Below are 13,652 nucleotides of genomic sequence, written 5' to 3'. Positions count from 1 at the left end.
GGCCAATTCACCTAAGCTGCACATCTTTGGATTGCGGGAGGAAACCACAGCACTTGGAGGAAACTCATGTAGATCCGAGGAGAACATGCAAACTCCACACAGATATTTTCGAATCAATCTGTTGAGGGATATTATTATGCACCTCTGGAGCAGGTAGGACTTGTATCCGGGTTTTGTGGTTCGGAGATTGGGACACAATCCCTCTGCCACAGAACCCCTCAGTTCTTGAGTCCATAAACCAAGTGGCAACTGCCACGAGCTAGTCCAGCAATTGATGTCAGTGTGTTTGTTGAGTATTAATGCAGTTTCCCATTGATTACATAGCAGTTGATAATCAGACCAAGTGTAGAGTTTACTGTTCTTCAAGCCAGCAACCAATCACTCCATGCCAAGCAGCTGCTTTACACCATGTTCTGATGTGAAATACACACAGTACTTCACACAGCGATTGTAAAACCAGGTGTTACACTTTACAGCGGATAGTTAAAGGCAGGTTATCAGCACTGTCATAGAAACTCAAAGGAAAACTGGGGAAGCCGGGAAAAAAAAAGAATCAGTCCTAACAACAGTGAACTGCAACAAGTAAAGAAACAGCCAAAAGCAAGCCTTTTGCCCATGGCACTGACATGAACACAAATTAAGCACTGACCGCATTTTCAAAATTTGCTGGCTCGTGAACTGATGTAAATTAATTTTCTTGATCTTTTTGGAAGTATGGGCCCCAAATTGATCATGCTTTGGGGGGGGGGCGGTGTGGGGATAAGGAGAGCTCACCATGAAGAGACTCGTGTGCCCGAAGATCTATTTTTCAATTAAGTTAAAGGCAGTGTTTCTACCCTTAAGGAATAGGAAATCAACCCATTCCCTTACAAGAGCTGCTAATGGCAAAAGGAGCGTGCAACAGTGTGCAAGGATAAGACCATAAAACTGTAAGATCTCGGAGGAGAATGAGGCCATTCAGCCCATCAAGTCTGCTCCACTATTTGATCTTGGCTGATAGGCTTCTCAAACCCCATTCTCCTGCCTTCTCTTGGTCACCCCTGATCCATTTACCATTCAAGAAACTAGTTTTCTATCTCTTTCTTAAATACTTTCCATGACTTAGCCTCCACAGCCTTCCGTGGTAATGAGTTCCATATATCTGGATTAAATGAACAGGGGGTCTTGTGGATGTGGGGTGCATCTTCACTGGCAAATCTGGGTGAAAGGGTGTGGGAAGCCTAAGGTTGGAAAGGACAAGGAAGGAAGAAGACCCAGAGGGGTTAATACCAACAGAGAATCCTGCTGTTGGGCACAGGGGAACTGTTTAGAACAAGCCATGCTTGCCTCACCCACCTTGACTCCACCCTCTCCCCACTTCATTTGACAGAGCCATTGGGTTATGCACATGTCAAAGGCATCCCATGTTCCCACTTTAAATGTTGGCAGTGAAATGAAGCCCTTAAGTGAAAACTAATTTCACACTTCAGGGGTTTATTAACGTGTCGCCCAACACCACCCAGCCCGTTGGGCTAATTGAGCCATTCAGCTCTCAAACCTGTCAGCAGGAAAGCAAAAACTTCAACCCACAAAAGTAGGATTAAGAATAAACCATCTCAGGGTCTAGATTAGAGTGGTCTGGAAAAGCACAGCAGTTCAGGCAGCATCCTAGGAGCAGTAAAATCGATGTTTCGGGCAAAAGCCCTTCATCAGGAATACAGGTTTTTATCTAATAAACCATTTCAGCCCCCCAAGCCTGCTCCATCATTCAAATAATCAAATAAGCCCAATAACAGGCCATTTGTGGGTCAGAATTTTCACAAGGCCAATATTTATTGCATGTCTCTTCTTGCCCTCAAACAAAGCGATGACTTGCCTTTGCGGATCATTGCTATTTAGTTGTCTGTCGGTACAGTGTTGCTACAAAGACAGTATTTCAAGGTTTTACCAGTGACACTGAAGGAACAACACTATCAGTGTATGCTTTACAGGTACTGCATGCATTAGCATCCTGTGTTCTTTGAAGATTTAAAGGTTGCTGGTTTTGGGAGATGCTGTCAAAGAAGCCTCGGCAAGTTAGAAAGTCACACAGGTCATTCTGCTGCAACATAACAGTTGCGTTCCTCTGCAAACCCATGTTGCAATTGCACTTGCCTCTATCACTTCTCTGCCAGCTCACTCAATACACACACCACAAATACTTGATGTCTACAGTCTGATCTAACTCTTGTTCAGAGTTGAAAGGCCCTGTAAAATGCTTGTTTTATGTTGTAGACAGAGAGGAGTAAGAATGAGGAGAACAGATGGTAAGATTGCCCAGAGCTAAAGGCAGGGGGTTCCTAACAGCAATGAAGGAGTGACTGAGATGTCAAATGGGTGTTAATGATGGTGTGAAAGATAGAAAATGTAAGTTGAAGAGCACCCTGTACCAGATGCACACTGCACGCACAGTGCAGTAAAGCAGAATAAAGGAGTGTTATAGACAATAAGTGCAGGAGTAGGCCATTCGGCCCTTCGAGCCAGCACCACCATTCATTATGATCATGGCTGATCATCCACAATCAGTATCCTGTTCCTGCCTTATCCTCATAACCCTTGATTCCACTATCTTTAAGAGCTCTATCCATCTCTTTCTTGAAAGTATCCAGAGACTTGGCCTCCGCTGCCTTCTGGGGCAGAGCATTCCATATACCCACCACTCTCTGGGTGAAGATGTTTCTCCTCAACTCTGTTCTAAATGGCCTACCTCTTATTTTTAAACTATGTCCTCTGGTTCTGGACTCACTCATCAGCAGAAAAACATGCTTTCTGCCTCCAGAGTGTCCAATCCTTTAATAATCTTATATGTCTCAATCAGATCCCTCTCATCCTTCTAAACTCAAGTGTATACAAGCTCTGTTGCTCCAATCTTTCAACATATGATAGTCCCACCATTCTGGGAATTGACCTCGTGAACCTACGCTGCACTCCCTCAATAGCCAGAATGTCCTTCCTCAAACTTGGAGACCAAAACTGCACTCAATACTCCAGGTGCGGTCTCACCAGGGCCCTGTACAGCTGCAGAAGGACCACTTTGCTCCTATACTCAATTCCTCTTGTTATGAAGGCCAGCATGCTATTAGCTTTCTTTACTGCCTGCTGAACCTGCATGCTTGCTTTCATTGACTGATGTACAAGAACACCTAGATCTCATTGTACTTCCCCTTTATCTAACCTGACTCCATTTGGATAGTAATCTACCTTCCTGTTCTTGCCACCAAACTGGATAACTGCACATTTATCCACAGTAAACTGCATCTGCCATACATCCATCCACTCACCTAGCCTGTCCAAGTCACCCTGTATTCTCATAACATCCTCCTCACATTTCACCCTGCCACCCAGGTTTGTGTCATTAGCAAATTTGCTAATATTACTTTTAATACCTTTATCTATATCATTAATGTATATTGTACACAGCTGCGGTCACAGCACCAAACTTCGTGGTACCCTACTGGTCATCGCCTGCCATTCTGAAAGGGACCTGTTTATCACTAATCTTCGCTTCCTGTCAGCCAGCCAATTTTCAATCCAAGTCAGTACTTTGCCCCCAATACCATATGCCCTAATTTTGCTCACTAATCGCCTATGTGGGACTTTATCAAAGGCTTTCTGAAAATCCAGGTACACTACATCCACTGGCTCTCCCTTGTACATCTTCATAGTTACATTCTCAAAAAATTCTAGATTAATCAAGCATGATTTCCCCTTTGTAAATCCATGCTGACTCTGACCTATCCTGTTACTGCTATCCAAATTAGTCATAATTTCATCTTTTATAATTGATTCCAGTATCTTTCCCACCACTGACGTCAGGCTAACCAGTCTATAATTCGCCGTTTTCTCTCTTCCTCCTTTCTTGAACAGTGGAATAATATTAGCCACCCTCCAATCCACAGGAACTGATCCTGAATCTATAGAACATTGGAAAATGATCAGCAATGAGTTCACAATTTCTAGGGCCACCTCCTTCAGTACCCTGGGATGCAGACCATCAGGTCCTGGGGACTTATCAGCCTTCAGACCTATCCAACACCATTTCCTGCCTAATATAAATTCTCTTCAGTTCATCCATTACCCTGGGTCCTTCAGCCACTATTACATCTGGGAGATTGTTTGTGCCTTTCCCAGTGAAGGCATATCCAAAGTACCTATTCAACTCTTCTGCCATTTCCTTGTTCCCCATAATAAATTCACCCGTTTCAGTCTTCAAGGGCTGAACAAAGAGACCTTGGAGTGCAGGTTCATAGCTCCTTGAAAGTGGAGTCACAGGTAGATAGGATAGTGAAGGCTGCATTTGATATGCTTTCCTTTATTGGTCAAAGTATTGAGTTCAGGAGTCGGGAGGCCATGTTGTGGCTGTACAAGACACTAGTTAGGCCACTTTTGGAATATTGTGTGCAATTCTGGTCTCCTTCCTATCAAAAAAGGTTTACAAGGATGTTGTCAGGATTGGAGGAATTGAGCTATAAGGAGAGGTTGAATAGGGTAAGGCTGTTTTCCATTGAGCGTTGAAGGCTGAGGGGTGACCTTATCGAGGTTTATAAAACTACCCGGGGCATGGGTAGGATAAATTGACAAGGTCTTTTCACTGGGGTGGGGGAGTCCAGAATTAGAGGACATGGGTTTAGGATGTGAGGGGAAAGATATAAAAGAGACCTAAGGGGCAAATTTTTCACGCAGAGGGTGGTGCATGTATGGCTGAAAATGTGTTGCTGGAAAAGCGCAGCAGGTCAGACAGCATCCAGGGAACAGGAGAATCGACGTTTCGGGCATAAGCCCTTCTTCAGGAAGGTGCATGTATGGAATGAGCTGCCAGAGGAAGTGGTGGAAGCTAGTACAATTGCAACATTCAAAAGGTATCTGGATGGGTATATGAATAGGAAGGTATTGGAGGGGTATGGGCCAGGTGCTGGGAAGTGAGACTACATTGGGTTGGGATATCTGGTTGGCATGGACGAGTTGGACCGAAGGGTCTGTTTCCCTGCTGTATATCTCTACGACTCTAAGAGGCTGTTTAAGGTGGTGAATGGGTTGTCATTCAAATTAACAACTTTGCCTTGGACAGTGGAGAGTTATATGAGTGTTACATGGATGGCTGTAGTCCATGGAGAAAGAGCTGACCCATGCCTATATGTGCCAGAGACCTCTCAAAATTGTAGCAATCAATCAGTAGGAATTTTAAAGTCACTTACTTCCCATTAACTTAAACAATGTCAATCCTTAGTTTGTGCAGTCAGCAATCCTGGCAAAGCTTGCTGCAGTCTTCTGGCATTTAATTAACATTTAGCTCTTTATTCTTCCTGCCAAAATGTGTTTTGTGTCATCTGCGAATTTGGCCATAGTCCATTCACTTCCTTCATTCTGTCAATAATATATTGACAACTGTCAGTGACAATTTCATTACGATCTCCTCACTTGGTCGTGTGAAGTCAACTTTGCTCCATTGCTTCTGAACTGATAGAGTTTTAGTTCACCAACATGCTTGCACCATAATGTAGTCCTAGGCCAGAATTTGTGGCCAGAGATGAAGCTCCAACGCTCATCAAGAATGTTGCCCATAAGGATCTAGAAAGCTCTGAGGAATTAGTTTAATATTTTCTGTCATTATTTTAATTCTAATACTAGCTGTCAGCAATCTCTGTAAGACATAAGGAGGACAAAAAGATGCAGAGAGGTTATGTGAGTAGACAATGACCTGGCAAATGGAGTATAGTGTAAAAAAATGTGAAATTGTCCATTTTGGCACAAACAAAATGAAGTATATTGTCTATGTGAGAAGATTTGAGAGAGCTCGGACACAGTGATCTGATTGTCCTGGTGCATGAATCACAAAATGTTAGTGTGAAGGTAGAGCAAGTAATTATACGCAGTAATAGAATGCTATAATCTTTTCCAAGGAGGACTGAATACAAAGATGCAGGGGGGTTATGTTTCAGTTCCTGTGCACTGTATTGGTATGTTTTTTTACAGAAGGATGTAAAATGCATTGGGAGCAGTTCAGGGATTGTTACAAGACTATTACTGGAATGGAAGACTGTCATATGACAAAAGACTTGACAGACCACTGGAGTTTAGCAGAGTAAGAAATGACTTGATTAAAACATGCAAGACCCTGAAGGGTTTTGATAAGGTGGATATTGGGAGGATGTTTCCTCTTCTGGAGGAATCTGGAACAGAAAACACTGTTTAAAAACAATGAGTCATTCATTAACACTGAGATAGGAGGATTATTTTTCTCTCAGAGGGTCATGAATGTTTGGGAGTTCTCTTTCAAAAGATGGTAGGAGCAGATTCTTTGAATATTTTTAAAACAGAATTAGATAGCTTCTTGATAAACAAGGATTGGTTTCAGCTGCTGAGTAGCCCATGCCCACTCTTAACTTGTATGCCCATATGACATCATCAACTGGGCCAAAGCAGCCAATCACAGTGAAGAGTTTTCAATGACAGAAAACCCAGAAGTAACAAGCAAATCTTGTAATTCGGTTTCTATAATATTACAGAAAGTGACATTAAGTCAGGCAGACACACTGGATTGCAGTAGAGGTTGAAATATTATATACAAACTATATAAGCATATCTTTTAAGACATAAAAAACAAATTTGCATCATGCAATTTGACATATATATTAGCCAGATCCGTTGTTCATAAAAAAAATCAATTGGTACACTGCATTGGTATGCCATGTACACAAATAACAGGACAAATTCAACCCAGCCAATCACTGCCTTTCAGTCTACTCTTGATCAGTAAAATGATGGAAGAGTCGATCAACAGTGCTCGCAAGTGGCACTTGCTTGGCAATAACCTGCTCGCTGACACTCAATTTGGGTTCTGCCAGGGCCACTCAGCTCTTGCCCTCATTACATCCTTGGTTCAAACATGGACAAACAAATGAGCGCCAATAGTGAAGTGAGGGCAACAGCTCTTGACATCTAGACCACATCTCAGCATTCCAAAGAGGGGTCACTGGACCCGAAATGTTAACTCTGCTTTCTCTCCACAGATGCTACCAGACCTGCTGAGTTTTTCAGCAATTTCTATTTTTGTATCTGGTTTCCAGTATCTGCAGTTTTATTGTTTCTTTTCCAAAAGTGGGGATGTTCACTGATGATTTTGCAATGTTCAGCGGCATTCATGACTCCTCGAATACAGAAGCAGTAGACTTGGACAGTAGCTAGGGCTAAGTACGTTTCGCACCACAAAAGTGGCAGGAGATGGCCATCTCAGACAAGAGATAACCTAACAATCTCCCCTTGGCATTCAATGGTATTATCATAAATGAATCCCCAACTATCAATATCTTGGGAGTTTCCATTGATTGTGGCTACAAGAGCAGGTCAGAGGCTGGGAATACTGTACTAAATAACTCACTTCCTGACTCCCCAAAGCCTGTTCACCATTTACAAGGCACAAGTCAGGAATGCGATGGAATACTGCTCACTTGTTAGAGCTGCAAAAATCCAGGCAGCGCTCAAGAAGCTTGAAACCAGTCAGGTCAAAGCAGCTCATTTGACTGGCACCACACTGATAAACATTTACTTCTTCCACCACTGACAGACAGCGAAATCAGAGTGCAGTCAACAAGACGTACTGCAGAAACTCACCAAGGCTCCTCAGCCACCAGCTTTCAAACCCATGACTACTACCATCCAGAAGGACAAGGGAAACAGATAAATGGGAACACCACCAACCACAAATACTGCTCCAAGCCATTCACCATCCTAATGTTCTTTTGGTGCTAATAGGCCAAAATTCTGGAACTCTCTCCCTAATAGTATTGTTGGTCCACCTGCACCACATGGACTGCTGCAGTTCAAGAAGGCAGCTCATCACCACCACCTTCTCAAGGATACCTAGGGATGGATGATAAATGTTGGCCCAACTGGCAATGCCCACATTTCCTGAACAATTAAAAAATAATTAAACCTCATTTAACAAGGAATAACATTTTTAGTTACTTTAATCAACCTAGGACACACTCCGGGACCTCGTGATTAAAAACACTGAGGATAATAGGGTAAGAAACACAAGTTCGCACAAATTCGGCAATTTTTAATAGTTTTATTTCTGTCAGGATTTCAACCGGACACCCTGAGAAGGAGCAGGGAATCACTGACAGTAATTACCAAACTTCCAACTCTAACTGCATCTCTGCAATCGCCAGAAGTTTCGGCCAACTTCACAGAGCAGTGATGACAAACCTCTTGGTTTCACAGTAAAACAGCAAAATTAGGACCATTAATAAACACACCGAGGGCAACGTCAGCCTAACGCGCCAGGTAGGGATCTCACAGTATTGTGTAGAATGAGAGATTTGCACCTCACCTGATATTGTTGCTTCAATGAGTTGAATGGGAACGAAATCAGATGGGTTGCAGAACTCAAATTTCCCCAGTTTTCTGAGCGGCAGAATAGGACAGCATTTTTGTCGGTGTCTTTCTGCAGCTCACTCATCTTTTATTTTACAAATTAAGTGAAGCAACCATCTTTGATACTAATCAAGGATAATCACCTGCATCATAATAATCATTCTTTTCCTCCACTGCCATTGGCCATTTCAAAAAGGCCAATTCTAAGAGTTAAGGGAAGACAGTTTCTCTCATCCGAAATGAACCTGCAACAGTCCCATCGATAAGTGGAGAGGAAAAGGACAGCCCAAATACAAGGGAGCTGCACAAACATAAGCCAACACCTATCAGGTATGATGAAGACAGATTTAGTTTAAAGACCCTGAGGTATAAAGCATGCATGCGTCAGGAAACTCACTGCTGTTGGGAGTTCTATTATGTGGACAAGAAAACAACAGAATGTCAAAACAATAACATTGGAACAACAAAGCTCTTTTCCAGAACACATTCGCCTTGATAAACGTACTTCAAATGGTCAAGGTAGCACAAAGCGTAAGTAGAGAAATGTAAACACCAAACCCTCTTCCGATCAGGTGGTTGACAGAGCAAACAAGGCATCTATATCAACTGCACTACAATCTCATGCAGAAATGATTGAGCTGTATTTAAGAAGCTTTCAGACATCAATTTCATTAATGTTGCATACTTGCATGGTCTCCATTGCATCCTGGGTTTCAATAGTTAAATGGATCCTCCAGTGCTTAACAAGCTAAATAAACAGATCTTGGGAGTTGATAACATGCAACTCCAGCAGAATCCAAACTATCCCCTTCAATTTCCCAACTCTATTGAGCCATGGCTTACCACTATGACAGGCTTCACGTTCAGGTTCCTGTTAAGGGGTTCATCAGATTGAGAAGCACCTGTTTGGAACACAGTAGGTGAGGCCAATGCTGGATCACTGCTTCTTCGTACCATGAGTGGTGTGCCTGTGGAGAACAAAGTTGGACTTCAGAAAAACACCAGCAATTACCCACCTAATTTCCTAAGCAGTGCCACATTGACAGAGAATCTGTTCTTCTCAAACAAAACAAAAAATGCTGCAAGTACTCAGCACATCTGGTAGAAACAGTGGGGAGAGACTATCTGGTTGATGAACGTTCATCTGACTGGGAAAAGGCAGAGGCCTATATATGCATGCAGATTTCAAATTTTACAGATGAAGTTTTTGTTTTAAATGTAAAGGGATTGACATTTACAGACATAATGTTTTCAAACTTAAAAATCACACAACACCAGATTAGAGTCCAACAGGTTTATAACAGGTGTTGTGTGATTTTTAACTTTGTCCACCACCGGCACCTCCACATCATAATGTTTTTGAGAGATTGACGTGCAACCCTGAAATCCAAAAATATCATAACGAAACAAAATAAAAGTTAACAAAACTAAAGAATTAATGCTAATTAACTAACATTTATTTATCACATTCTGAGCTATGCACATCTCATCAAGTGCAAAGGGAAAAATCTAAGAGTTCTCCATGTGTTTTTAATGAACTATAGTAATTACTGGCTAGTAGGTATTAGTACCAAAACAGTTTGTCATACATAATATTTATTATAATTATTAACATGTTCAGATTAACAAAATTCAAATACATAAATGTTTTAAATAGCTATTTACACTCTGCATTTTGATTAGCATTTATATATTTAGAGTCAGGGCAGCACAGTGGCTCAGTGATTAGTACCATTGCCTCACAGCGCCAGGGACCAGGGTTCGATTCCATCCTCGGGTGACTGTCTACATGAAGTTTGCACATTCTCCCTCCGGGAGCTCCAGTTTCTTCCCACAATCCAAAGATGTGCAATTTATGTGGACTGGCCATGCTAAATTGTCTGTAATGTCTAGGGATATATAGGCTGGGTGGGTTAAGTGAAAGGGTGTTTGAGGTCTTTGGTGGTGAGAAGGTAAAAGCGTAGGAATTGCTTTCGCTCTTCAGTTATATTGTTAAAGCATTTATGTTTTCTTAAATTTTAAAACAAGGCAGTAAGTAAACAAAAGTGGCTGCATTATATAGAGACAAATCTTCCATAAACAAACACATCATCTGATGTGGTTCTGAACCACGAAGACAGCCAACAACTTAGACACAACCACCAACTGACTGAATTCATCCAATAGGATGGGTAGAGAATATTTAAATTCGCCTCAACAATGCCCCCACCCACCAAGCCACCAGAAGAAAATTTGAAAGATGATGATGCCAATAGGCAATTAGTTTCATCCTGTAAATCTAGACTGGATTCACATTGAGCACTAGAGAGCCTCATCAGCTATATTCTCCCATGACACAATATTCGCCTGAGACATCTACGCATAATCCATCATCAGAATGATCCAGGAGAGCTTGAAACAATTTGGAATTTTTGTTCCACCACCTGAAATATCTTTCCTTTACAGCTCTTAAAAATCACCTCCTTGTCCCCAGACCACCAGCACCAAAAGGATATCTTTTGGACATCTTTGTAAATGAGTTTGAAAACCTCTATTGAGCTGTTCCTTCCGCTTCCTCCCAAGATAATTTGTCCATCCATTTACAAAGACCCTGTCCCTGGCATATCCAGCCAAGCCGGCTTCCACGCCAGATATCTCTCCCCCCCCCCCCCCCCCCCCCCCCACAACCCCCACTCCCCTAACACTGTCTCTTGTCTCTCACTAATTTCCCTTATATTGTTGCGCAGAGTCTCACTGAACATCCGTTGATCTAGACTCTAATTCCTGCACTCTTGACTTGATTCCTACACAATTGTGAATCAACTAACCTCTTGGACTGCCACGCCAAAGCTCATTGCAAATTATGCTCTGTCAAGTACTGTTCTCTCATTGTCATCACGCTCCCATGCCCACCTCCAATCCTCAAAAACTGCCATCTCACCTCTATTCTCCTTTGCCCTAAAGACTTTAAACATGTTGCAACCTTCCAAACTGTGCTCTTCTTTCCCCACAACCATGCAAATCACTTTGGGAAGGTTATCTATTTCACACCAAAGGTGAATCGTTCAGTCCCAGAGTTTGTGGGCCTGGAGGCAGGAGGGCAATTTACATCACAGAACGCAACCAACCTTCCTGTCCCCACCTAAAATATGTTTTGCTTGGAAATGCTGAAGTTCCACCTTCTGACCCCATCACCAGTTGAGGCCATAAAATGGTCAATCAATGACCTCCTAAAGGCCTATTACTGCCTCGGCTTCAATTATTTCAGTTCCAGGCGAAGAGATAACAGGCGCCAACCAACTGACTAACCAGTGTGGACAGACTGAAATTCGGGGAGAGTCTGGGGGCAGAGGGAATGTGATTTGTCTCTTGATCTGCACTAACTTGTGGTCATTTGAGGAACTGAATGTAGCGCACAGGTTGGCCCCTGAAAACCACTTTACAGTTTCCAGTCTGCTGTACCTTTCTCCATGACCCCCAAACCAAGAAACAAGCAAGTAACTCCATGAAGCACTTACTTGAAGCCTTGGTCTTTCTGCCTGTGGTTGGCCTGCAGGCAGTGCCTCCTCTATGGTGCTACCAGCATCTAACTACATCTGATGTTAGGGCAAAGCTTTCCAAAGCACCTGATTGGAGGAAGATACAGTGGGCCTTACTTTGAAGAGTCTACTTCAGTGTGTCACCACCTTCTGAGCAAGTGAGTGTGACAGCCAACAGAAGTGGAAGATTCTGCCCGAAGTCCCCTGCACCTATCATACCTGGCCCTGATGACATATCCCAATCCCTGAAATTTAAAGCTGCTCTTCCTTATGTTGAAAAACCGTCCATGATCTATCTACATTATAGCTCTATGACTCCCTCAGGCCCACCGACACCTCAATTTTTCAATCTCTGGTCTCTTGTGCATTCCCCATTTCTTTCACCCCATATCAATGGCAGCTAAACCTTGAACTGGTGGATACTGTCATACTTCTTGTGAAGACCATTCCACATCTTTGCCCTCATTTAATATCCTCCCGAGAACTGAACTTCTTGACCCAGTATGACCAGACATTTTGACTCCCTTTGTTTCCATTTTATTGCTATTTTCTGTCTCACTGCACCTCTAGACAGTGCTTTGGATGTCTCCCTACTTTCATTGTTTGTTATAAGTGGCCGTTGTGTTGGAATTAATTCCCACTCTGGATTGCTAACCAGAATAGTGTACATCTGTAGACCTCAGATGACAGAACCAGGCCAAGCTCAGATAGTTTCAGAACTCAGATACAATGATGAGAAAGATAAAAACTTCAGTGAGGCACATCTACACTGTCAGTGCCCAACAACTACCACATGGATCAGTGCGCTCAGGCAAAGAGAAGGATGAGAATTTAAAAATGACATCAGGAAGACATCCACAAAGAGGAGAAAAGCTGATGAACTGTGTTTTCCTCTTTGCTCATTTTTCAAAAAGAATTCTTCCAGCTTTATTGAACCTACAAATACTACGAGTAAAAGTTATCAATCTGATAAACGCTTGATCAGCTAGACACTCATTTACAAGAGATCGAAAGACAAATCTAGACCAGGGCCTTTCACAACTTAAGGATGGCCAAGGTCTTTCAGTGTAACAAATTAACTTCATGGTAAGCCATTCAGCCCCATCACCTGTTCTGCCAGCTTTCAATTAAACCATGGCTTATCTATACTTTGACTCAATTTATCTGCATTGATCCAATGTAACCTATCCAACCCATGCAGTCTCAGTTTCAAAATTTTAAACCAACTCCCAGCCTTGACAGCTTTTGGGGAAAGAATTTTCCAGGTTACAATATTTCTCCTTAGCATCCAGTTTCAAAATAGACTGGGGTTAAGCTCCCCCCTAAGATGTCTCCTCGAGTATGCAAGAGAAACTCACTGGTCGAAGAACAGATGGGAAAACACAGAGAAACGCAGCAAGCTTTTAGGCATATGATCAAGGTGACCCACAGCAGATCGCTCACTGTCTATATCAATGTTGAACAACAGAGTTATGATTGTTTGTTCTGGGAGGTAGATTAAAAGTGGTCAGTTTTTGAATCAAAATAAGGGAGCCTCACTCCAGATGAACCAACATTCAGTAGGTCAGATACCAGATGCCTTACCAGATGCAAAAGGGAACAGAAGTGTAAAAGTAAACATCGTACTAAAACCATATTCCTCCCCCAGCTAAACTTGGACAATCTGCTTGTAGATTAAATTAGCTGCGTTTGAGAGGAAGGGGAAGGGGTCAATGTCATCAGCTGCAGCACCAAGGTAAG

General features: G+C 42.5%; 1 protein-coding gene across 2 annotated transcripts in view; it reads right to left on the bottom strand.

Annotated features, from left to right (window-relative positions):
• Nucleotides 1–13,652, bottom strand: part of LOC122551426 (partitioning defective 3 homolog B-like) — a 1,013,066-nt gene that overhangs the window by 616,347 nt on the left and 383,067 nt on the right. For both annotated transcript variants that reach the window (XM_043693310.2, XM_043693308.2), the window contains exon 4: nt 9,238–9,362. In XM_043693310.2, coding sequence (XP_043549245.2) covers nt 9,238–9,362 — 125 coding nt within the window. The remainder of the gene's footprint in view (nt 1–9,237; nt 9,363–13,652) is intronic.

Source organism: Chiloscyllium plagiosum, unplaced genomic scaffold (genome assembly GCF_037043375.1).
Source record: "Chiloscyllium plagiosum isolate Xiang-an unplaced genomic scaffold, Cpla_swu_hap1 HiC_scaffold_7, whole genome shotgun sequence".
NCBI classification, from domain to species: Eukaryota; Metazoa; Chordata; class Chondrichthyes; order Orectolobiformes; family Hemiscylliidae; genus Chiloscyllium; species Chiloscyllium plagiosum.
This window is presented reverse-complemented; position numbering and strand designations above follow the sequence as displayed.